The sequence below is a fragment of the Eumetopias jubatus genome, unplaced genomic scaffold, assembly GCF_037043125.1.
Source record: "Eumetopias jubatus isolate StellerSeaLion01/CBP00866 unplaced genomic scaffold, mEumJub1_p1.0 scaffold_8, whole genome shotgun sequence".
Classification (NCBI taxonomy): domain Eukaryota; kingdom Metazoa; phylum Chordata; class Mammalia; order Carnivora; family Otariidae; genus Eumetopias; species Eumetopias jubatus.
In genome coordinates this window covers 18,704,731-18,731,109 of record NW_028274814.1, presented here as the reverse complement: position 1 = coordinate 18,731,109, position 26,379 = coordinate 18,704,731, and the positions used below count along the sequence as shown (strand labels likewise).

The window sequence follows — 26,379 nt, the reverse complement described above, 5'->3', positions numbered from 1 at the left end:
AACCAGCGAATGGTGGAACCAGAATTTGATCACAAGTTTGCTGACCCCAAAGAATATACCTTTCTCCACCACATTACCTGGTCCCTAGAGTTTGGAATCTCTGGAGTCTCCACCATCTCTGTTCTTCTGTTCCTGTCTCTGGGCTGCAACAGCTCTATTTTCTCTAGTCTCATCCTCTTCCCAACCATTCCACGCTGTCTTCAAGACTGATTTTCCCAAATTAATGATAATACTTAAGACGTAGATAGCAGTTTCTATGTGTCAGGAACTGTTCTCAGTGCTTTATTTAGATGATCTCATTGAATCCTCACAACAACCAGCAGGTCCTATTATTTTCCCCTCATTTTTCAGATGGAAAAAAGGAAGCACAGAGTGGTTTAGAAACTTGACCAAAGTCACACAGCCAGTGTGATTATGTCATGATCAGATGGTCATTTGATTTTATGATACATAAAGTTTAATTAGTTAATTAGCATGACTGTGAGGGGAAGAAGGAAGAGTGGCAGAGGTCAACTTCTTACCTACAGATTTTGTTTGTTTGTCCTAGAATTGGGGGAGGGGCTGGCATTCTGATGTTGAAGATCTAGGAGAGAAAGGAAGGGAGAACAAGTGGAGAGGCAGAAGGGGGTAGAATCTAGGACCCAGGTAAAGAGATCAGCAGACTCAGTAGGGAGACCTACTGAGATGGGAGTGAACAAACCCAGGAAGGGTGTTGCTGTTCATATCTTTAGGAAGGGAGATAGGAAGTTTGAGAAATTCCTTACTCCTGCCCTCTCCTTTCTCCTGAGGTCATAACCCATATTGGATTCACCCTTGGACCCCCCCCAAAGAGCCAAATGCAGTGACTTAAATTATTAGGTTCTCTGAACATTTGAATAAATGAAGGATCAATGTGAAAACTAAAATAACTCTCAATTTTTCCTTTATTCTTCTGTTCGACATTGCCAAACCTAACACTGTGATCCTTAGTCTGCCCTCCACCCCCGCCCCCAGCACTTGGCATAGTTTTTTTGCAGGTACTTGGTGCATGATAAATATCTGCTTTTCACTTAACTTTAGTTCTTGGAGCACACCTGTGTAGGTTTTACATTCATTTACTGAGGCTTTTAGGGACAGAATTCTTGGTTTGGGTTGTTTAAGACACTATCTCTGACAGTGATTGGAGTGAAGTAGTTCATGTGGGAAACAGTCCAGGAAACACTGGCAGAGGAGTGTGGAGGTGACGCGGGGAAGGGGAGGAGCCAGTGACCACTGTGGACACCTGGAGTTCAGCCCTGCTGGGGTGCTCTGGGTGACAATGTGGACTACGTGCCTCAGAGTCATCCCATTCAACATGGCAGGGATTGAGGGTATTTATTCATCATTTGCTATCAGTCACCGGTGAAGGGCTACCCCGGGAGGGGCCTCCATTCTCTGACCTTTCTTGTCTTTGTGGCATGTAGGCGCAGGGTCCTCTGATGCGCCCCAAGCCCAGAGATACTGTGCTGACATTGAGGAGTGGGGCTCATAGGCACTGAACTGGCAAAAGGCAAGAAGAAATAAGTAGAGTTCTGGCAGCATCTGCTACAAAATATCCACTTATTTTCCTCATATCCAGCTTCTCTGTCTTGCAAAAGATTGTTTTTCATGTTAGCAGGTCAGCATTTCTTTTATCAATAGTGGGGAAAGTCTACAAATGTATAAGGAAATATAGCACATAATAGTTCTATCTCTAGATAGTCGAATTTAATAACCTAATTTTCTTTGCTAGTCAATTTAGAAATTTAATCATTTGCTCAATGTTATGGAAAAACTTTAAACTGTTTAAAATGTGCTTAAATGAGTATTCACCCTCATGGGGTGCCTGGGTGGCTCAGTTGGTTAGGCGTCTGACTCTTGATCTCGGGGTCGTGGGTTTGGGCCCTGCATTGGGCTCCTTGCTGGGTGTGGAAAGTGTTAAAAGAAAAAGAACATTCAAACTTATGTTATTGGATATCTAGTCTTCAGTTATTTTGACTTGAGATATTGAATTGAAACTTACCACTTCTTTCCTGCGTGTATTTTGACCTTTGAGGTTTCTGCCTTTGAATTAACTATAGGTGATGGGAGCTCAGTGGGGCACAGAAGTTGTCTCTGGTTTGTCCTCACAATATCACCTACACAGCACCTGCACATATTTCTTGAAAAACTAATATGAGCTGAGGAAGATAGAGATAAGATGGAAGAAGGGTCCCCTCAATTCTATAAATAAATTTCTGATGTGTAAGTATTTAGAAAGCAGAAAGAAAAACACACATTCAATCTCATAATTGAGATGGCAGAGAAATGAATAGAGCCATTCCATTGTCCTCATTTGTTAGCTTTGTACTGTTTCTATTGTAATAACATAATTAGTATAGACAGAGAACAGAATGTTTATACATAGAAAACACTGGTGTGGTTAATAGTGGCAAAAATGCCACAAGTTGCCTTTCGGTCAAGGCCTTGAATCTGTTTCAGAGGAAGAAATCAGAGACAACTGTACAGAGACTATGATAAAAGGAATAGTGGATGATTGTGGAATCATAAAGTGATAATGTTATGTTTCCTTATATTGTCTAGCAAAGACAATGTCAAACTTGCACTGCTCCCTAATGTCAAAGATAAATAAAGGAAACCAGAATAGATAAGGTTGAATTGAAATAGAAATTTTTCATTTCCAGGTACTCCTTTATAAATATTTATAAATTGTTCTTTGGTAAAAATAAACTTTTAGGGGAAGAGGTAACATTAAATACACCCATCATCATTCATCCGTTATTAAATAAAATAATGCATCTGGGTTATTAGTCAAGATGCTTCAGATTAAATTAATGTTCTTTCATTCATTCAACTAATATTTGTGGACGGACTATTTTGCTCCAAAAAGAGAGGACACAGTCCTGAACCAGAAAGATTAAGTCTTTCTACATGTGGGATTTACATTCCAGTAGAAGGACATGGACAAAATATAACTAAATATTTTTTAAAAGGAATATATTTTAAGATGGTTATGAATATTATATAGAAAAAAAGCAAAATTTGGATAGTCTGCTCACTAAGGAGTTGACACTTGAGCTGGGACCTTAAAGAGCATCCCAAGAAGAGGAAACTTGAAATATGAAGTTTCTCAAGTGGAAATGAAGTGTTTGAGGAACAGAAAGGCCTTGTGGCTGGAAGGTGGTGGGTAAGAGCAGGGATAGGATCATTTCCCCCCAGGGAGCTAGGATGTGGAGGTTACTGTTTTTCTCTTGTGTACAGTAGCACACTCTTGAAGGATTTAAATTGTTGGGAAAATATAGCTGGGGCACCTGGGTGGCTCAGTCGTTAAGCATCTGCCTTCGGCTCAGGTCATGGTCCCAGAGTCCTGGGATCAAGCCCCACATCGGGCTCCTGCTCAGCAGGGAGCCTGCTTTCCCTCTCCCACTCCCCCTGCTTGTGTTTCCTCTCTCGCTGTGTCTCTCTGTCAAATAAGTAAATAAATCTTTAAAAAAAGAAAATACAGTTAAAAACAAAATCTCCTCCCAACTTAGAAAACCTCTCACAAAGGTAGAAGAATAAGAAAACATATTATGGTTGAATAAGCACTCAACCAGAATGGGATGCTCATCGCAGGTAATCTGCTAAAGAAAATGCAGAAACAGAAAGAAATCTGACTCTTTTATATAGTTAAGTGGAAACAACCCATTACGTTAGGGAGGTACTACAATTTGGAGTCAGGTAGCATATTAGACCCATCTCACCCAGGAAACTGGGAGATCAAGTGTTATCTTTTTTTTTTAAAGATTTTATTTATTCATTTGAGAGAGCGAGAATGAGAGAGAGAGAGAGTGCACATGAGAGGGGGGAGGGTCAGAGGGAGAAGCAGACTCCCCGCCGAGCAGGGAGCCCGATGCGGGACTCGATCCCAGGACTCCAGGATCATGACCTGAGCCGAAGGCAGTCGCTTAACCAACTGAGCCACCCAGGTACCCCGATCAAGTGTTATCTTCTTTGCATTTCAAAGAGAGGAAGACTAGAGTAAGACTATGGTGGCTCAGTCTAGGGTGAAAAGAAAGAAAAGAATGGATTAGAGTGTATATATATTTGTCAGGGTTCTCCAGAGAAACAGAACCAAAAGGGTATGTGAGTGTGTTTGTATGTGTGTGTATTCATCTATCCATCTGTCCATCTGTTCATCTATCCATCCGTCCATCTATTCATCTATCCATGTATCAATCATCTTCTGTCTATCTTTTGAGAGATATTGAAGGAATTGGCTCATGCAGTTGTGAAGGCTGGCGAGTCCAAAATCTATAGGGGTAAACTGGCAGGCTGGAAACTCAAGGAGTTGATATTGCAGTTCAAGTCCAAAGGCAATCTGGAGGTAGGGATTTTTCCTCTTTAGGGACCTCTGTCTGTTATCTCTAAAGGCCTTCAACTGACTGGATGAGGCCCACCCACAGTACTGAGGATAATCTACTTTACTCAAAGTCTACTGATTCAAATGTTAATCTTATCAAACAAACGAATGAACAAACAAAACTTCACAGCAACATCCAGACTGGTGTTTGACCAAATATCTGGGTACTGTGTCCTAGCCAAGCTGACACATAAAATTGTCACAGTATATTTCTGGGTAGAGCCAGTAGATTCTGTTTTTGTTCTAGAAAGTGAGGGAGAGCTGGGTATCCAGGATGTCCTAGGTTTTTGGCTTAGGGATATGAGTGGATGACAGTGCCATTAATGAAAAACAGAAGATTGGATGTTTGCTCATTAAATGCCATGATATTTAGAGAAAAATTTCATCATGCAGATGAAAATAAAGTACATGAAATAAAAGTCAAACAAGTATAAAAATCTCTGAAGGAAGAACACTATTTGTGCATGAAAACTCTCAAGCACCTTACCTTAAATGGCTGGTGACCAATGGGTTATATGACTAAATTTGGATGATGAATAAATGTCAGCTGTTCAATAATGCTGAAGTATGAGGTGGAAGATAGTACTGTTGCTGAGATGTTACTGAGCAAAACTATCTGAAAAGTGGAAGATAAGTCTAGATAGGAAAACAATAGGCAGAATAGCAAAGAAATTAAATGTAGAGGGTAGTATAGTTGAGTTTACAGATCTATATGACAAAATTTTCAGACTTCATTACCCTTTTAGATTAGAAGAGCCTAGATTTACATTTGTGTGTGGTAAATGATCACAGTAATTGTTTTTTTTTTAACTTTTTGTTTTCCTATCTCCTGTGTTTTATTATGATCAAAACAGCATATTTTTAATATTTTAATTTTATTGCCAATGCAGAAAGTTACTCATCTTGTCACACTATGGCATGAGCAACAACAAGATGAGATCAAGTCCAGGAAGGAGTTCCTCTAGATGGGACGAGCTCCAGCCAGGCATTGAGTGCTGAGTTGACAGATGTCAACTCCAGAGAAGCCAACAGAAGCAGGTGTTCTGAATTGAGACTCTATTGAGTCCCAATTCCAAGAAATCAAACCAACAGAAATGAGAAACCCAGCCAATGAAGCTCGGCTAAGGTTCAAAGTAGCACCAAATTAGGAACCCAGACAGGAGGTCTCTAACAAGTGTGGGACAAGAGCAGATGCAGGAGCAGGGCAGGGGAAAATAATCTTTCAAGGCAAAGATCCATCGTAAGCCCTAAATTGATGGCCCAAGAACTGATCTCAGAATGCAATGGTACTAACCTGACAGGGGTGTTGAGGACAGTAAATAGAATATGGTTTGTGAAAATGTTTAGTAAACAGTGAAGGACTCTGCTAGTAGTACTTTTATTACTTTGTTACATTTCACTGGGATGATTTGATTAAAAATAATGAGCTAATTTAGTCAGACCCTTGAATATCTGCAGTACTACCAGCTCATTTTGAAAGAACACTTAAATAGAAGGAATTTAGTAGATGTTCAGAGGTAATGTTTGATATTTGTGTCATAAAATGAAAAGTATGTTCTTTTCATTTGTCTATTCTTAAAAAAAAATAAACAAAAAGGAAAAACCTTTACATGAATTCAGTTCTAAGGAGAAAAATATGCTTTTCAGATGCTTTTTTTCTTTTTCTTCTTCTTCCTTTTTTTTTTTTTTGACAACAGGAAGTTCAGTTTTGCCAGCTAGCAGCTATGTACTATAAGCCATCTACACATATTTATTTAAATTACCAGACCCAAACTATAAGAATAAAACACTTTATTTTTAGTTATTCTCATAAGTATTACCTCAAATGAAATAAAAAATTGTATTTATTTAACCTTTACTGCAAACTTGACAAATTATTACACTTATAAGTACATTTTTGTATCTTTTTGTTATACAAAAGCTAGCTTGAATATGCCAATATAATGAAAGTTAAAATTATTTTTTTAAGGTTTTATTTATTTATTTGACAGGGAGAGACACAATGAGAGAGGAAACACAAGCAGGGGGAGTGGGAGAGGGAGAAGCAGGCTTCCCGCTGAGGAGGGAGCCCGATGCGGGGCTCGATCCCAGGACCCTGGGATCATGACCTGAGCCAAAGGCAGACGCTTAACGACTGAGCCATCCAGGTGCCCCGAAAGTTAAAATTATATAACAGATACTAACTTAACTCTAGGTGCTACATTACTAAGTTATCTATTGTTGCAAGGGAAAACAAAACAAAACAAAACAAAACACTTCTCTAGCGTGGCTATTCGGAAAGCATTTAGTTCAAAGATTTGCTGGACATAAGGGTAAAACTTCCTAAAATAAAATTATCTTTTAAGTTACAAAAAATCTCGCTAATGTTATAATTAGAATAATTATGTATGAGCTTCCTCTATCTCAAAGAGAGTAGAGATGAATCAGACTTCAAAATTCTATTCCAGGGTACACATATATTTAATTCTACAGCTTATTGTATTCATATATAAATTTTCTTTTTTTAAAGATTTTATTTATTTATTTGCCAGAAAGAGAGCAAGAGAGCATGAGAGTATAAGCAGGGGCAGCGGCAGAGGCAGAGGGAGAAGCAGGCTCCCCGCTGAGCAAGGAGCCCGATGCAGGGCTCCATCCCAGCACCCTCGGCTCATGACCTGAGCTGAAGGCAGACGTTTAACCTTCTGAGCCACCCAGGCATCCCTCATATCTAAATTTTCTTTTCTCAGATGGTTATTATTTCTTTCTCTGTTCTCTACCTCTATGTTTACTACACTACAATTTGTGTGCATTTAAGGCAGGCCTTTTTGTAATGCTCCCCCTAATGAACTAGCATGTCGTGAGGGTTTCCAGCCAGTTGCTGGGGCCCTGTGCTCTCCCAGAAGAGACCTTCCCCCCAGTCTCTCTCTCCAGCCTCAAGGACCGCCCCCCACCATCTCCAGCCCCTCACAGAGGGAGCTGAGCTGGCCCAGAGTCCCCTTCACACCTTCTCCTGGGATCATAAGTTTTATGGAAATGGAAACATTGGGAATTTTGACCTAAAATATTCTTTGTCACATGTATCCACTTAAGCATCTTTTCTTGTTTCTTCCTTTTTTTTTTAAACAGACACTAAGCAATTTTTGATATATAATGAAGATCACAAGCGCTGCGTGGAAGCATTAAGTCCCAGTGCAGTCCAAACAGCAGTTTGCAACCAGGACAATGAGGCGCAGAAATTCCGATGGGTGTCTGAATCCCGGATTATGAGTGTTGCTTTTAAATTGTGTTTGGGGGTACCATCAAAAACGGATTGGGTTGCTGTCACTCTATATGCCTGTGACCCAAAGAGCGAATTTCAGAAATGGGAGTGCAAAAATGACACACTTTTGGGGATCAAGGGAGAAGATTTATTTTTTAACTATGGCAATAAACAAGAAAAGAATATTATGCTCTACAAGGGTTCCGGTTTATGGAGCAGATGGAAAATCTATGGAACCACAGATGATTTATGCTCTAGAGGTTATGAAGGTAAGAAGCATGGAATGTCTTGACTTCCCGTCCAATTCTTCTCATCTTCTTAGTTGGAACCTAATTCAAGAAAATAAGTATATTCTTGTTTAGTCTGTGCTAGAATTATTAATTGATTATGTTTGTGTTTTAAACTATTTTGTGTTCTATGAGAAAATGACAGTGAATAAGTATAGTAAAAAGTCCTGAATGATATTTTAGCTGTTTATAATTAATGGAATGATTGCTTTGTGTGTGTGTGTGTGTGTGTGTTTAACTTTTGCTAAGGTTTTTTTTAAACTATGGATTACAATTTTTATTTATTTATTTTTAAAGATTTTATTTATTTTTTGACAGAGAGATAGTGAGAGCAGGAACACAAGCAGGGGGAGTGGGAGAGGGAGAAGCAGGCTTCCCACCGAGCAAGGAGCCCGATGTAGGGCTCGATCCCAGGACCCTGGGACCATGACCTGAGCCAAAGGCAGATGCTTAACGATGGAGCCACCCAGGCGCCCCTATGGATTACAATTTTTAGAAATGAATTTTCACTGTAGTCTTCGACCAAAAGCATCCCATTTGACATTATATGTTTGTAGTGATAAATGAATTTAACCAAATGTTTCTTTGCCTTTGGTTTAAGTTATCCCTAGAGAAATGACCTATGAAAAAACATTCTTTACCAAGTCAGAGTGCCTAAAATGAAATCTTGGCATTCCTTGATCTTTTAAGTTTTTCAGTGTTTCTCTGTCACTTTATGGGTATTAAAAGACTATAATAATCAGAAGATGAGAAAGGCTAAGAAATTGGCCTGTAAATTAACAAGCAACATAGTCAGCTATTTTAGAAAGTGGTTGCACCTGTGGGGCAGAAAATAATTTTATATGAAGTTGGTTCCATGAGCTCTTGAAGGTTAAATAAAACCAGGGTATTTAGTTTTCTCTTATCTTGGCCAAATTTCATTCTCTGGTGGCTGCGCAGAGACAACACAAACAAAACAGAACTTGAAGCCTTTTACAAAGCCTCCTTGTGTCAGATGATGTTATAACCACATTCCAGGTTTGGACACTTAGTCATTTGGAAGTGTTATCGAGAACAACCTCAAGGTCAGAGGAAGAGCCTGCCATTTGGGATAACAGATTACCTGTTTCCAAAATTACTGTGTTACTGAGGCTACAAAGATTGGTTGAACCTAGTTGTCATAGCTAATCAGAGCTTCCTCTGAAGTTTAGATCTTTGTGAGGCCATAATTTGTCAGCTTTTCCATTTTCCTTCATTATGAAGAGGAGGAAAAGTAGGCATTGAAGAGTGAGATGAAGAGCTCAGAAAGAGGCTATTTTGAGGCACTTATTGAACATAGTGAAGGTTTAGAAGTTATAGGCAAGGCAGCCTAAGTAGAGTAACCTTTCAGGAGAAACTTGATAGAAAACTAGCAGGAAAAGAGTGAACCAAACTTGACTGAGTCAAATTCCACAGATGGGACAGTAGTCCTAATTGAGGGATTCAAAACAAGGAAGACTGGTGCTAAGACATTGGACTTCTTATTTTATTTAAAAATGTATCACTGAAGTTACATAGGCCCCACCCCAATCCCTACCACCCTTTGTGTTTTCCTATTTGAGAAGAATATGCATAGGGTTTAGGATAGTGGTTCTCAAACTGTAATATGTTTAAGGATCACCAGGAAAGCTTGTTAAAAGTGAAGATACCAAAGTTCCCCTCCCACCTAGAAGCTAAATTAGGACATGGGGGAAGGGGGGAAAGTTCTAAGAATCAATTGAGTTATTTCTATGAGCACTTGGGTAGTTGGATGAAGTTGGTCCATTGACCACATTTTGCCTGCTCCCCAAGTCTCTCTCAGTACTTACAGAGTTTCCTGCTCGAAGATCTAGCCCTTCAGAGTGATCTTGGAATCTACTCATTGGAATACACATTCAATCAGAAGACAATGTAGAGAGGGTCTTTGTAGAGTCTGTCTCTCTAAAGAAAACTTGAGGAAGACAACTGGCCAGGGCCAGGGATTATTTTAGAATACTACTAGAATCAGAATTGTAGACTTAGAAGCATCTGAGTGTTGTCTAAGAGTTTGGACCACAGAGGAAGAACAATTGACTGCAGTTAACATGACTTGTCAGTAAAGTCGCTGGAATGGAACTTGGTTCTTTTGGCCTCATCAGGGCTTTGTTAAATAAATCGGGTTACTCCTAAAAAGGCCATTTCTGACTGAGAACTATAAATCCAGCACTGAAAATTTCTTGGCTAATTTAATGAACAGTATAACCTGAGGTGGTCTTAATAGATTTTCTTCATATGAAGGAACAGAAACCCCAGTGATTAAGAGTGGCATAATTATATCTAAATCCAACATGTTCCTTATACAATATATAGTTTGGAAAACTGGTTCTGTAATGTGGTGGGGCAAAAGCTAGAATTGCATTTTGAAGTTTCTAACAACTAGCTAATCAGTGAAAAAGTAATTTTGCAGTATATGAAAATAAGCCTACCTTGTCAGGAGGACTGGTAAGTACAGTGAAGAAAGGGAAAGGAAAGGGTAAGGAACTTAATGTGCATTATGATTTTAATATATTTTAGGTATTGTGCTATATGTTTTAGAAATTTTATGTTGTCTAAATTGGATTTTGAGATGTCTTTTAGGGACTTTTTAAAGTCACAGAATCTACAAGATTTAATTAAGAAAAGAATATTTTTATCTAGGACAAATTCTGCATATCAGCTGGTGGTAAGAAGCAAAATACTTCCCCATAGAAGGTTATTGTTTCCCCAGGGGGTGTCTCTACAGAGACAGAGACACTAAACATTTTGGAGAATGTGGCTAAGGGAGTGGTGTGGTTGTCAGTGGAGATATGAGCTTCTCTAATTCTTTGGCTTAAGCCAAACCACAATCAATAATGATTTTTTATTTGTTTCAATTTTCTCTTCTAGGTAAACCCAGAGCTTCTCATTTTGCTCTGTCTGAATTCAGTTTTAAGAAAGACAAATATTGATTGTCAATGGTATCCAGTGGCTTTGAGTGCTTCCTTTCCATGATGTGGATTAGAGGGTTCTGTCCAAATTCTGACCCTTTCTCATTGGCATTGTTGAGGGACTCCGGTAGAGCCTGGCTTGACAGGAAGTGGTAGGAGGGGTTTAACTTTTGGCTACGTGTTTGAGTCACACGGCTGTAAGGCTATTTTTCATTCTAGAGATTCAATCATTCTGTAATTCCAAGCAAGAGAAAGAATCGCCTCTTCTCTGTTTCGGGGGAAATGCAGAAGTCAAGGCAGGTGTTAGTAGAGTTGACTACTTTTCTCTCACACAAGGAAAGAGGAAAATCTGTCCTGAAAGTGCAGAAATGAGGTGGCACTAGAGTTGTTCCTAACAGAGACTGCTGTGTGTACTCAGCAAAAGACAGTGGGTAGAGAGAGAGGGGAAAGAGAAGAGAATTCCCTGTGTGGGGACCTCAAATGTGGTCGGCATCCTTCTTATTGGAAAGCCACCGATCAGAAGATTGACTGACATCCTAAGTGCGATCAATATGTCTCTTCTAGACATGTACACGCTGCTGGGCAATGCCAATGGAGCAACGTGCGCCTTTCCGTTCAAGTTTGAAAACAAGTGGTATGCAGATTGTACAAGTGCTGGACGATCAGATGGATGGCTCTGGTGTGGGACCACTGCAGACTATGACACAGACAAGCTATTTGGATATTGTCCCTTGAAATGTAAGTAGCATGATCACCAAGAAGGGTTTGCTACATTTAGTACAACACCGTGGCAATAAGACCATACATTTATTGAAACCATTTTCCCCCTCAAAGTTATTTCCCATTTATTAACTTGTCACACTCCACCACAACCCTGTGCAGACGTCATTGTCCCCACTTTACAATGGAGAAGGTGATCCATATTGGCTAAAGACCAGACACAGATCTAACACTCAGCCCTGGGCTGCATCACATGACCCCTTTATTTCCACCAACTGTTTCTTTCCTTCAACTTTTACTGCTAAGACTGTAGGGCAAATTATACTGCATATGATACAATACATACTGAATACCCCCCCCCGGGGATTTACCTTTATTAAGCCATAGATCCATAGATCAAAAACAAAACTTAAACAATGCCATAGACATGTGGTTTGATACAACAAAAGAGATGGGAGGGGCTCCTGACTTTTTGCCAATGTAATGAAAAGGGCTCCTTTCTCTGAAAGTGATAGTAATGAATAGCAATGAAAGTAAATTTAAGAACGGTATCATTTAATTTAACATAGCTCTGAATCAAATGGAAGTGGATTATTTTATGCTTGAAGGGATTTTTAAAATGAAAACATATTATTGCAGTAATAACAAAATAAGTGGCTTTTCATGATACTGATGGGAAGCAGCCAGAACAGAAGAATTCTCCTGTGTTCTCTCCACGCTCAAGAATCTGTAAAGAGGGACACCTGGGTGGCTCAGTCTAATGACTGAGCACCTGCCTTCGGCTCAGGTCATGATCCCAGGGTCCTGAGATCGAGCCCCATGCTGGGCCCTGCTCAGCGGTGAGCCTGCTTCTCTCTCTGCCTCTTCCCCTGCTCGTGCTCTCACTTGCTCATCCCCTCTCTCTCTCCCAAATAAATAAAATCTTAAAAAAAAAAGAATCTGTAGAGAAACGGTGTAGCAGGTTTGGGTGCGGTAAAGGGCCGGGTGGAGGAGGGCATCAGCCTTGGGAAGCAGGCTGGGACTGAAGGAGGCAAGGGAGGGGCCCTTTCATTTCACTGTTAACCCACATACCCCACATAGGGCCAGCTATGCCCTTCCCTTTCTACCCCCTAAATTTCTTACTCCCTGACCTCTTGCCCTTCAGACTTTATGGGTCACAGCAGCTCCCGTTTTGTGCTATTACTCAGAACCCTTTCTCCTGCTGGCCTGCAGAGGGGTGGGGGTAGGGGAAGAATCCAGGTGCAGATGCAGTCTGGGATGGTTGCAAGGCCACCTGAATTGCAATAGCATTGCTTACAACTGAATTTTGGGGACCACACATCCACACACAATCACATTATTCCAAGCATTATTGTGAAATAATTCACAAAAATATTTGTGTCTTGAATTAAATCCCAAAGTCTAAGAATCATACTTATTTCTCTCTTTTAATTTATAATCCCAATTAAAATAAATTTGATTATTCAGCTCCATATATTATTGTAGTTCTGTTCTGTGTGCAGTTCCTATGTTCTGGGTGAATATCTACAAAAACAGGCTTCCCATTCATGGCGACACTGCTCTCCCGTTCTTGGGTGAAGTAATTGTATTTGCCTCTCTTATAACAACTCTTAAAGGTTTGATTCCTGTGAAAGGTTTATAGAGGTCTGACCACTATATTAGATGTCTTTTTGTCAGAATCAAACTATTTTTTTCCCTTAAGCTGAAGCAATACTTGTTTTCCAATGATTAAGGAGCGTCTTTCACCTTTACTTAGTAGGAACTGTATTTTCTAAATCTGTTATCATGGAGTTTCTTGGGGGTGTGGATTTCGTGGGTCTAACTGTAGCATCTTGCACTTAAGGGGTATTGGTGAAGGAGTTGTTGGACATATGTATGATTTAATCAATCACTAAATGGAAGACAAATGGCTAGTCACTAATCACACACACAAAAAAACCCATAAAAAAAAAAGCTCACAACCTTGGGATCAATGTGTGTTGGAGGGGTATCCTGAGTATTCTTTTAAATAAACTTTTAGTCTTATTACTTCTAATTTATGTCTTCAAAGCCTATATACTATATATACCATATATAGTATATATATGTATATAAATTTAAATATATATAGTTTAGCTATATATACACATAGTTAAATGTAAAAGTAAAATAACTATGGGGAATAAAAAGTTGTTTGATTTCAACATACATTAAAAATTTAAAGCACACTTTATACATTTCATGCCTTTCTTAAAGGGCTTTGTGATTTCCCAATCTACTTCATTTTCCTTGCTTTGTGTTCCTTTCAAAAGAACACTTTATTTTATATTAGCCTTCAACTAGCAGGCTTAATACAGGAAGATGAGGTACCAGTTATTGACCTAGTGACATTTTAATAATTTCACTCTTCATTGTCCTTTGCATTGTTTATTGTAATGTTTTCCTTCTGTTTAGACATTTATTTTGAAGTATCATGAGAACAGGAGAAGGAAAAGACCGTTTCTCTCAATTCTCCATAGCTTGCAACTTTAGCTTTCCACATCAGTTATGCTGGTTTACTGCAGGAATTTGAACAATCCAGGGAGGTGTAGAGTCAGCAAACCGATACATTCATTGAGAAATCAATTTTAATTCCTTGATCTAAAGTGCAAAATATACTTTCTTTAAATGAAGAGAAGAGTCAAATAGCATTTCCTTCTTTGGTCATGTATATCCCTCTCCTCCATTCCTGGGCAAAAAAAATAATCCCCCCCTTTTGTGTGTGTGTGTGTGTGTGTCTCACATTTTCTACCATATTAGACCTCCAAATTTCTAAAAGTATGTATTTAAAACATCTCCATCTTCAAATAGCCCTCAAATCAGTCTCATTTGAGTGATCTCACTTATGTGGAGAAGAATCCTTTTGGATATGGAACTAGTAAGATCTCAGATCATGATCATTTAAATTGAACATTACCAATTCAAATTTATTTTTATGTAAATATGTAGCAATTTTATAATGAAAACATCTTAGAAGTGTCTATGTTGTTGCCTGAATGGAATTTTGATTTATTTTTCTTCCTCTTTGATGTGCCATGGAACCACAAGTTTCATATCATAGTATGTGGTGTGTGATGAAAAAGGTCACATACAAAGATTCATGGCATAGGTTATATGCTTATGGGAAACTGGCCAACTTCTTGGCAAGTTGAACACTTATCAGAAAATTTGAGAGGTTGCATAATTCCTTCTTTTCTTTACAAATAAGTGAAGAAATTATTGCTCCCTAGGATTTGTAGGTAGGATTTTATATTATTAAAAAGAGAAAAGGGACATTTTTATAACACGAAGCACACAGAAATACTTGATTTGTTGACTCATTTCCCAAACATCTTATAGGGAACACGCTATAAATAATATTTATCCATTGATACTATTGGCCTTTCATAAGGTATAACTAAGTTTATAGAGTGTATTGGGAATCATAAAATAGCAAAGGCAAAAATAAGCTCAAAGACTTATTTTTTACTCTGAAGGAAGAAAAACTAACAATCAGCTTCTTCTACTGTCTGGGGCCACACAGATTTAATACATCCTAGAGGTGGGAAAATGAGGCTTAAGAACTAAGGACAAAGCAGTAGTGAGTGACAGTGCCTGGATGTAGGTCCGGGTTAGCCTGGTTGGTGGTAGAGTCCATGACTTTGCCTTCTAACGCCCATGCCTTTGGTCTAAAAAGACCCAACTAGAATGTGCAAGCAAAATATCCGCTTATTGAGAGAAGATTTATACATTCTCTTTACCTTATATTTTTTTCTAGATTAAGGAATTTGGGCTGACATCCCTATTCTTAGTATTTGCATTTGCCTCACTTCCCAACTCAATTGATCCCAAACATCCTGACACAAAAATAGGGAGACAATGCCTCTCTTTCCTTTCTTAGGCATGTGAAAAGAATGAGATGCCCGTGGATCTTTTGAAAACTCCCCCTCTTCATCAGAAGAGCAAAGAAAAATCTCATAGGCACTTCAAAAATAAGTAAAAGAAAAGAAAGGAAAACAAATACGCTTCAGGCAAAAATGCTACTAGAATCGTTTAAGAAATAGTTTTCCCTGAAAGTCTCTTCTATGCCTAATGCAGCCAATCGCATTTGACTTCTTTTATAGTTGAGGGCAGTGAAAGCTTATGGAATAAAGACCCGCTGACTGGCATTTCCTACCAGATAAACTCCAAATCTGCTTTAACTTGGCACCAGGCAAGGAGAAGCTGCCAGCAACAGAGTGCTGAACTCTTGAGTATCACGGAGATTCACGAGCAAACGTACCTGACAGGTAATGACGGGAAAAGAAAAAGTAAGTAAGATTGTGATGATTTTATTTCTGTCTAGCTTAGCTTAGAAGCAGACGGCACATGTGATTATAGACATCGGGATAGAGTCAGTCCTGAACAGATGTTACAAGAGGAGGGGGGTGGGAATGTGCCCCTGCAAATGCAAATAGGTTTTGTCTCAGGAGCCAGCTTTCTTCCCTCAGTTGTGACAGTCTCTAGAAGGATCCTGAGACTTAATCTGGGCTCAGAGTAGAAAATGTCACAATCAGTAGGTGATGTTCTTGGACACGGCAAGGGGACCATGCCGGTCAGGTATTACAGGTCTAACCTGAAGCCACAGTTTTTTTGTTTTTTTTTTTTGTAATAAATTTTTTTATTGTTATGTTAATCACCATATATTACATCATTAGTTTTTGGTGCAGTGTTCCATGATTCATTGTTTGTTCATAACACCCAGTGCTCCATGCAGAACGTGCCCTCCTCAATACCCATCACCAGGCTAACCCATCCCCCTACCCTCCTCCCCTCTAGAACCCTCAGTTTGTTTTTCAGAGTCCATCATCTCTCATGGTTCATCTCCTCCTCTGACATACTCCCCTTTTCTTCCTCTCCTGTTATCTTCTTCTTTTTCTTTTTTCTTAAAATATGTTGCGTTATTTGTTTCAGAAGTACAGATCTGTGATTCAACAGTCTTGCACAATTCACAGCGCTCACCGTAGCACATACCCTCCCCAATGTCTATCACCCAGCCACCCCATCCCTCCCACCCCCAACCACTCCAGTAACACTCAGTTTGTTTCCTGAGATTAAGAATTCCTCATATCAGTGAGGTCATGTGATACATGTCTTTCTCTGATTGACTTATTTCACTCAGCATAACACCCTCCAGTTCCATCCACGTCGTTGCAAATGGCAAGATCTCATTCCTTTTGATGGCTGCATAATATTCCATTGTGTATATATACCACATCTTCTTTATCCATTCATCTGTCGATGGGCATCTTGGCTCTTTCCACAGTTTGGCTATGGTGGACATTGCCGCTATAAACATTGGGGTACACGTACCCCTTCGGATCCCTACATTTGTGTCTTTGTGGTAAATACCCAGTAGTGCAATTGCTGGATCGAACGGTAGCTCTAATTTCAACTGTTTGAGGAACCTCCATACTGTTTTCCAGAGTGGTTGCACCAGCTTGCATTCCCACCAACAGTGTAGGAGGGTTCCCCTTTCTCCACATCCCCGCCAACATCTGTCGTTCCCTGACTTGTTAATTTTAGCCATTCTAACGGGTGTGAGGTGGTATCTCATTGAGGTTTTGATTTGGATTTCCCTGATGCCGAGCGATGTTGAGCACTTTTTCATGTGCCTGTTGGCCATTTGGATGTCTTCTTTGGAGAAATGTCTGTTCATGTCTTCTGCCCATTTCTTGATTGGATTATTTGTTCTTTGGGTGTTGAGTTTGATAAGTTCTTTATAGATTTTGGATACTAGCCCTTTATCTGATATGTCATTTGCAAATATTTTCTCCCATTCTGTCGGTTGTCTTTTGGTTTTGTGGACTGTTTCTTTTGCTGTGCAAAAGCTTTTTATCTTGATGAAATCCCAATAGTTCATTTTTGCCCTGGCTTCCCGTGCTTTTGGCGATGTTTCTAGGAAGAAGTTGCTGCGGCTAAGGTCGAAAAGGTTGCTACCTGTGTTCTCCTTTAGGATTTTGATGGACTCCTGTCTCACGTTTAGGTCTTTCAACCATTTGGAGTCTATTTTTGTGTGTGGTGTAAGGAAATGGTCCAGTTTCATTCTTCTGCATGTGGCTGTCCAATTTTCCCAACACCATTTGTTGAAGAGACTGTCTTTTTGCCATTGGACATTCTTTCCTGCTTTGTCAAAGATAAGTTGACCATAGAGTTGAGGGTCCATTTCTGGGCTCTCGATTCTGTTCCATTGATCTATGTGTCTGTTTTTGTGCCAGTACCATACTGTCTTGATGATGACAGCTTTGTAATAGAGCTGGAAGTCCGGAATTGTGATGCCGCCAGCTTTGCTTTTCTTTTTCAGTATTCCTCTGGCTATTTGGGGTCTCTTCTGGTTCCATACAAATTTTAGGATTATTTGTTCCATTTCTTTGAAAAAAGTGGATGGTATTTTGATGGGGATTGCATTGAATGTGTAGATTGCTCTAGGTAGCATTGACATCTTCACAATGTTGATTCTCCCAATCCATGAGCATGGAACGTTTTTCCATTTCTTTGTGTCTTGTTCAATTTCTTTCATGAGTATTTTATAGTTTTCTGAGTACAGATCCTTTGCCTCTTTGGTTAGATTTATTCCTAGGTATCTAATGGTTTTGGGTGCAATTGTAAATGGGATCGACTCCTTGATTTGTCTCTCTTCTGTCTTGTTGTTGGTGTATAGGAATGCCACTGATTTCTGTGCATTGATTTTATATCCTGCTACTTTACTGAATTCCTGTATGAGTTCTAGCAGTTTTGGGGTGGAGTCTTTTGGGTTTTCCACATACAGTATCATATCATCTGCAAAGAGTGAGAGTTTGACTTCCTCTTTGCCGATTTGGATGCCTTTGATTTCTTTTTGTTGTCTGATTGCTGTGGCTAGGACTTCTAATACTATGTTGAATAGCAGTGGTGATAGTGGACATCCCTGCCGCGTTCCTGACCTTAGGGGAAAAGCTCTCAGCCTTTCCCCATTGAGAATGATATTCGCTGTAGGTTTTTCATAGATGTGAAGCCACAGTTTTTGCATCAGCATCACGGAAGTCAAAAAGGAGAAAAGGAAGTAGAAGCTCTTACCGCGAGCAGGGGCAAGTCAAGAGGAGTTCAGAAACCATGTCCTTTTGGCTTCCTGTCTCTCAAACTCCCAGGCAGTACAGGATTTCAGGACTAATTGGCATTCTTTTCACGGTGTGTTTGCTTTTGAAGCATCTGTTCTCGTAGGCTTGTGAAGATGGAAAGAACGAATGTTTGCTTGAGGTGAAAGTATTTGTTGTAGCTTCTGAGATCCACACTTGGGAAACAGAGAGATTAGGAGCAGAAATGAGCAGGGAGAAAAAGCATCCTCAGGCTCCTGTTCCAGAATTCCCTTCCTCCAGTTCACCCTGACACTGCTACCAGATTAATAGAGCTCCGATCCTATGACTTACCATGTTCAAAAATCCTTAGTTGCTTATTTCCTATCAAATAATTAAGAAAACACCTTTGCCTGGCATTCAGAGGCTGTTGTCTGTCCCCTGAATGCTATTCCCCTTCATGCATTTTGCAGTCTTGACAGAAGAGTTTTGGGTTTCTCATCTTTATCTAATACTTTCTCCCATGCCATTCCTTGTACCTGGAATTCCCAAAATTTCATACAGCTGAAGTGCAATCTTATCCATTTCTATCTGCATTTCTCTTATTTGTTTACTGCTTTCATAATAGCTACATACATTTATGTCCCACTTCCCCTACAAGACTATAAATGCATTCATTTTTTATTTTTGTCCATTCATTCATTCATCCATTCAACACAGTGGCTGGTATCTGTGTGTGAGGTATTATGCTAGGTCAGAGGGACACAGTGGTGACCAAAGCCAGTCCTGTCCTGTCTACAAGGAGCTTAAAGTCCAGTGGGGAAAACAGACATAAACAAGAAAACAAACAGATAAATACAAATTTTAGTAAGTGCCATGAACAAAGCAAACTGAAGGCTGTGTGGAGAATGGATTATAGGGGCAAATGGCTGAAAATCGGGAATGTCTTACGAGTGTTTATGCTCCCCAACCCCCAAAGAGATTCACATGGAACCTTCCAAGGAAGAGAGTCTCAATGAATGTTTGCTGACTGACAAATGATGGTGGAGCCCAATGAAAAGAATTGTTTAGAAATTCAGCCTCATGTGTGGACAGGTCGTCAGTTTATGGCAAGAAGACAGTTAGTGCCGTGGTTATTCAATGTGAAGGTGCTTATTAATCACTGGGGAGCTTTGTTAAAATGAAGATGTGTGGGCACAAACTCAAGAGATGCTGGATCAGTAGAGGTGACGTGGGGCCCAGGAAGCTGCATATTGTCCACCTTCCAGGTGCTTCTGGGGCAAGTGGTTGAGGGAGCACCATGTTAGCACCTGTGGAGTCAGCACTGCCTACACATTCCAACTGACTAGACCCCAGGCAGCAGAGTGCGGGAGTAAAGGGAATCAACTCTAGAGCCATACTGCCTGGGTCTCAGCTCTTTGATGCTGGGAAGCTTCTGAGCCTCAGTGACTTCGTCTGTTAAATGCGAGAGTGTGTGAACCAATACGACAGATAGAGCATGTCCCCACCTTGGCCTCTTTTTCTCTTTTTGGGTGATACTCTTTATTAACCGGACCATGTTTCTCCTGTAAGTTATTATTATTTTTAATTGAATTTGCAGATGTTTATTGCAATGTCTTTTTGGAGAAAAGAAGTAACACACATTTATTCAGCACAACCTTGTGAAATGCATTTTTCTACTCTTCCTCGCTTCCTGAGTGCCAAAGTACGAACTACTCCACTGTAATGAAATATTTCTTGCAATAGTTGGGTGCCAAGTTTAACATTTATTAATAGTCTCCTTTCAGTAGAGGCAGCAGTTGATCATTTTCTTTCCATTATTGTTACCGACACTGACAGGAGAAAAGCAATCTGACCTCACTGTGTATTCATAAACTCAGAGAAGGAATTATGCCTCAAGTCTGCTCAATTATTCTGTTTTGTGTTGGTCTGGGCGGGGGGCCTTTCTAGTATTGGGGCATAGTATCAGAGTGATTAATATTTATAACCATGTCTAAAAACAAGGACAGAAAGCACGGAAAGAGACAAAACTAAATTCATGTAGATGAACAAGGAAGAGAAAAGATGACTTAGGACAACCCGGGGCTTTTCTGTGCATGGTGACATGGGTGAGAGAAAACTCTGTCAAAGTTGAAGTGGTTTCTAAGTCAGGCAGAGGAAGACGAATACCATAGGATTTCACTCATATGTGGAATCTGAGAAACAAAACAAACAAGCAAAGGGCAAAGAAAGAAAAAGAGAGAGACAAGCCAAGAAACAGACTTTAACTACAGAGAGCAGGGTTGCTGGCCACCAGAGGGGAGGAGGGTGAGGGTGGGGGAAATAGGTGTTGGGGGTTAAGGAGGGCATTTGTGGCGATAAGCAGAGGGCGATGTATGGAATTAAAATAACTTAAACAAAAAGTTGAAATGGTTTCCGTTGGCTTTTTTTTTTTTTTAAGGGAATCTGTTTATGGGTTGTATTCTCTTGACTCTTCCAAGTTTTACTTGTTTTCTGGCTTTCTGGAAGCCACAAGACAGAACACAGGTGACTTTTTACCTGCCTTCAGCAGCTGCCTGGGGGAAAGGGGTGATGCGGGTGGAACAGCGGCTCCAGCTGAGGCTGCAGAAAATGCTTTCCTAATCAGTCGGTGCTGTTACTGCATCCATCAGGAGCATAGACAAGCACTAAGAGATTCCGTGGTCCAGTTCCCCTCAGATACTTCTTTGAGTCTTATCCAAGCCTCTGGAATTTTAGTCAGCAAATTTTAACTGAAATCTGGGCAAGAATGAGTTCACTAATGAGATTTGTAGTATTTCCTGCTTGTCTTTAAGTCAAAAATAGCATGCTTTAGGGGGAAAAAAAAAAAGCCTAAAGGGGGAATTCATAAAGTGAAACAGAACTTTGGTTTTTGGAGAGAAGATATTCATGACTTTCAGGATTTATTGGGATGTAGTGGGGAAGAATCTAGAAAATAGTGTGAGTGAAGGATTGTGATCTATACTCCCTTGGGGGAAATATGCCACTAAAATAAAAAATACATACCCATAAATAGTTATCCTTTTAAAATAAGATTTTTTCTATGTGAGGATTGTGAGCAGTGTAAATATTTTTTTAGCGAAATAAGTCAATCAGAGAAAGACATTTATTATATGATCTCTCTGATATGAGGTATTCTTAATCTCAGGAAACAAACTGAGGGTTGCTGGAGTGGTGGGGGGTGGGAGGGATGGGGTGGCTGGGTGATAGACATTGGGGAGGGTGTGTGTATGAATTGTGTAAGACTGATGAATTACAGACCTGTACCTCTGAAACAAATAATACATTATATGTTAAAAAAATAAAAGAAGATAGTAGGAAGGGAAAAATGAAGGGGGGATCAGAGGGGGAGATGAACCATGAGAGACTATGGACTCTGAGAAACAAACTGAGGGTTCCAGAAGGGAGGGGGGTGGGGATGGGTTAGCACGGTGATGGGTATTAAAGAGGGCACGTATTGCATGGGGCACTGGGTGTTATATGCAAACAATGAATCATGGAACACTACATCAAAAAAAATTAATTAATTTAAAAAAAAAAGGTGTAAACTGTTTTTATGACCCGGATCCATTTAACTGTCATTTATTGATCAGCTGCTGTGTACCAGACACTGGTGTTTCTAAAGCTCACGCCAGCTTCCTAAATGAATACTATTGTCTCCACTTTATAGATGAAATAACAGGGAGAAGCTAGAAACTTGCCTCCTGCCTCCTGTTCAGAAAATAGTTGGATTGGAACTGAGCACTGTCTTTCCATTTCATTCTGCCCGGGTCCCAACCACTCACTGGTGGTCCCCAAAGCACTAAAGAGAACCCTTAATTTAGGTGTCAGCCGCTCCTTGTTCTGGTGAACTTAGTCTTAAACCTGCAATCTGATTCTCCCTAGTCTGCAGGGCTTAGCATCTGCCCAGCAGCAACTTCTTACGACATTCACGATGATTGCATCATCCTCACTACTGTTTCTACCCCAAAATGTTGGGAAGCGATTTAATCCTCAATTCCTGAATCAGAGTTATAACCGCATATGTGCAGGATTAGGATTTACAGAACTGAAATAAGATGTAAGGAGTGAAAGTTGGCTTGCTACCCTGATTGTTTTTGGTGTTGGCTGGAAAATGAATTGGACCACAATGCAGAAGAGGTGAAAGCGAAGGCTAACGTTGGACCTGAGTTCATCTTCTATTATAAGTAGGTTCGAAAGTAGGTCCATAATTGTTTCAGATAATACATGCAGAAAAATCAAGAATTAAAAAGTTCAGCGTGTGGAATTGATATTTTGTGTAGTAATGCTAAAAAGAAATCTTGGTCTCTCTCTGACACTACAAAAGCACATAAGAGAAAGAAATTTGTGGATGATGCTCATTTGCTTTAAGTGATGGTATATTTAACATAAAATTTGTATTTTGTTTCTAATCCTACTTTTTGCCAACTCTGATTCAACGTAGAGTACTATTACTACTAACAGCTTATATTTATTGGGCACAGATTATGTGCTAGGCCCTGGTTTAAGAAGTATTTATTAATTCAGTTCTTCAAAACAAGCCTAGAAGTACCTAGGGCAGACTCGGGATGTCAGAGGATAGATAAGCCCTTTAAGAAACTATCATCTTTGCTTTGCTATTGCCAAAGACAGTAATTTAGGCAATCTCAGACAAAATCGACTTTAATTCTTCCTATAGTCAGTGAATTGCTTATAGTTCTGAAAACTTATAAATGCTTATTTTCTTAACCAATAATTTTTTTTAAAGTACAAGAGTATTTCAGTTGGGGGAATAGCTATATTTAGCATTTGTGAAATGCTACTTTCAGCATCATTTTCTCTAGTATACCCCTCTGTAAGTGTAGAGATTATTATTCAGGTGACTACAACTTCAAATAATCTATGAAAAAAGAATCATTCAGTGTTCAGTAGTATTTAGCGGAGTAATTACTAACATAAAATGTAGTGTCAGTGTGACACTGATCCCAGAATGACATTTCTAAGGCACGGACTAGTAGACAAGTGTTTCCTCTGGACACACTATAAATTACCTATTACATAAATGAGATAGGACAGAACTTTTTAGTTGATTTCTTTAATTTATCCTAACGTGACTGAAGTAATAATATAGTACTCATATGAATAGTTTTAATAACTATATGTAAAAAATAATTAATAAACTAAAAGGTAACCATTGATAAGATAAATAATTATAAAATTTATTTCATACGAATGATTTTTTATCACATTATTATTTTTTCAAATGAATGCAGTCATACTTGGTGATGCTCATCCCAGAAATTTAAGACTAAAGAAATACAAAGACTTATCCTTTTGATAATCTCATCTCCTTGGTAGAGTTTACAATAAACATTTCTGTTTTTTGGTAAGATTCCAACTTTGGAGAATGAAAAGCTGAGTCTTCACAGGTGTTAGGAGTGAGTTCTGGCTATTGTTTGGAGAGGAATGCCATGTATCAGAAATAGCTGTCTCATTGGGGAGGGTATGTGCTATGGTGAGTGCTGTGAATTGTGCAAGACTGTTGGATCACAGACCTGTACCTCTGAAACAAATAATACATTATATGTTAAAAAAAGAAGAAGATAGTAGGAAGGGAAAAATAAAGGGGGGGAAATCGGGGTGGGGAGACGAACCATGAGAGACTATGGACTCTGAGAAACAAACTGAGGGTTCTAGAGGGGAGGGGGGTGGGGGACGGGCTAGCCTGGTGATGGGTACTAAAGAGGGCACGTTCTGCGTGGAGCACTGGGTGTTATGCACAAACAGTGAATCATGGAACACTACATCAAAAACTAATGATGTAATGTAGGGTGATTAACATAACATAATAAATATCTACTGGCAAAGGAAAAAAAAAGAAACAGCTGTCTCATTCATTGTTGTTTATATAAAGTTGCTCTAACATTTAAAGTTATCTAGAAAGGGTACTATAGTAATAACTCACAGGCAAAATTAATTTAAACAGGGGTTGAATCCACTGGAGAAACCACGTTGAACCCTGGGTTTCAATCCTCATCTGCTGATCCTCTGCTTCTCTCCATGTTTCTTAATCTCTGTCTTTAGTTTCTTTCTCTGTAAAATGAAGAGATTGGACTAGATACTTCCCAAGGTATAGAAAGTACCTGTCTGTAAGAACTGTGCTAACTCAAACATTTTTTCTAGAACATTTCATAAAAATGAGTGAATCAGAATTAATTTTCACTGATTTTTACATTCCGGTATTTAATTTCATCCCATTATTATTTTATTGCTTTATTTAAAGAAATCACACAATAGAGTTTACTTTTCAGTAATTCCAGTATTGAATTCCGTTCAGTTTATTAAGTATCAACCTACTTAAATCAATATCAACCTAATCAATATCCTCAAGTGGATATTTGGACCACCCTTTGCAAGTGCCTCTTTGCCAGATGCTGAATAAACTGAGTGCAACATTCAGGCCACATGATCTCTAAGACCATCATCTGCACTTTAATGCGAGTGGGTGCAATAAATGTGAGATCTGATTATTTGGCACTGAGTCACTGGGACCTCCATTCATTTGAATCGGTGACATGAATATGTGCATCCGTGAGCTAATGAAAAATTGGGGAAAATGTTAGTGACTTTGAGATAGCTCAGTTGGTTACATGAGAACTATGGAGTCTGGGCTTTGATGTCACGAGACGCTTTTCATAGTTTGTGAGGATTAAATGAAACATACAGTGCTCCTAATAGAGTAAGTGGTAATTCTCGCATTGACAAGAATACCAACTTAAGTTCAGTATTTTATTAAAGACAAAGGATAGTTTTGTTTTTTATGAACTCTTTTTTTAATTATGTTCAGTTAGCCAGCATATAGTACATCATTAGTTCTTGATGTATTGTTCAACGATTCATTAGTTGTGATAGCACCCAGTGCTCATCACCACACGTGCCCTCCTTAATACCCATCACCCAGTTACCCCATCTCCCCACCCCCTCCCTTCTGTAACCCGCAGTTTGGTTCCTGGAGTGCAGAGTCTCTCATGGTTTGTATCCCTCTCTGATTTCTTCCCATTCAGTTTTCCCTTCCTCCCCCTGTGGTCCTCTTTTTAATCAACTAAAACCCATGTAGAAAGAACAGAGAATCTGTTGTTTTTTAAAAGTATAGGTAGTAACAAATGAGAGTATTTGACATCAGAAGGTTCAGGTCCCTGTGGCTTGTTTATTTATTCATTTATTATTTTATTTATTTTTATTTTATTATGTTAATCACCATACATTATATCATTAGTTTTTGATGTAGTGTTCCATGGTTCATTGTTTGCGTATAACACCCAGTGCTCCATTCAGTACGCACCCTCTTTAATACCCATCACCAGGCTAACCCATCCCCCCACCCCCTCCCCTCTAGAACCCTCAGTTTGTTTTCTCAGAGTCCATAGTCTCTCACGTTTTTTTATTCTACATGAGCCCACCAACCCCCACCCCACAACCGCACAGAGTTTGAAACATTGTAATTATGATTTATGAAGTGCCTAAACAAAGTGTTGTTCGTGTTAGCCAAAGAATTTTGCTTTGACTTTAAGCAAAATATTAATGAAAAGAAAAATTGATTTTTAAAAAATGTCATGAAATACAATTCTTAGACTAAGTTCTGGAATGTAAGGTTAGGTAAGAATTTATGAGAATGATAGATTGAAATGTTTATTAAACATTTTTGTGA

The 26,379-nt window shown here is 39.3% G+C and overlaps 1 protein-coding gene across 1 annotated transcript in view; it reads left to right on the top strand.

Annotated features, from left to right (window-relative positions):
• Nucleotides 1–26,379, top strand: part of MRC1 (mannose receptor C-type 1) — a 109,259-nt gene that overhangs the window by 4,520 nt on the left and 78,360 nt on the right. The window contains exons 2-4 of the mRNA XM_028114139.2: nucleotides 7,505–7,906; nucleotides 11,431–11,604; nucleotides 15,708–15,872. Of these exons, the coding sequence (XP_027969940.1) occupies nucleotides 7,505–7,906; nucleotides 11,431–11,604; nucleotides 15,708–15,872 (741 nt within the window). The remainder of the gene's footprint in view (nucleotides 1–7,504; nucleotides 7,907–11,430; nucleotides 11,605–15,707; nucleotides 15,873–26,379) is intronic.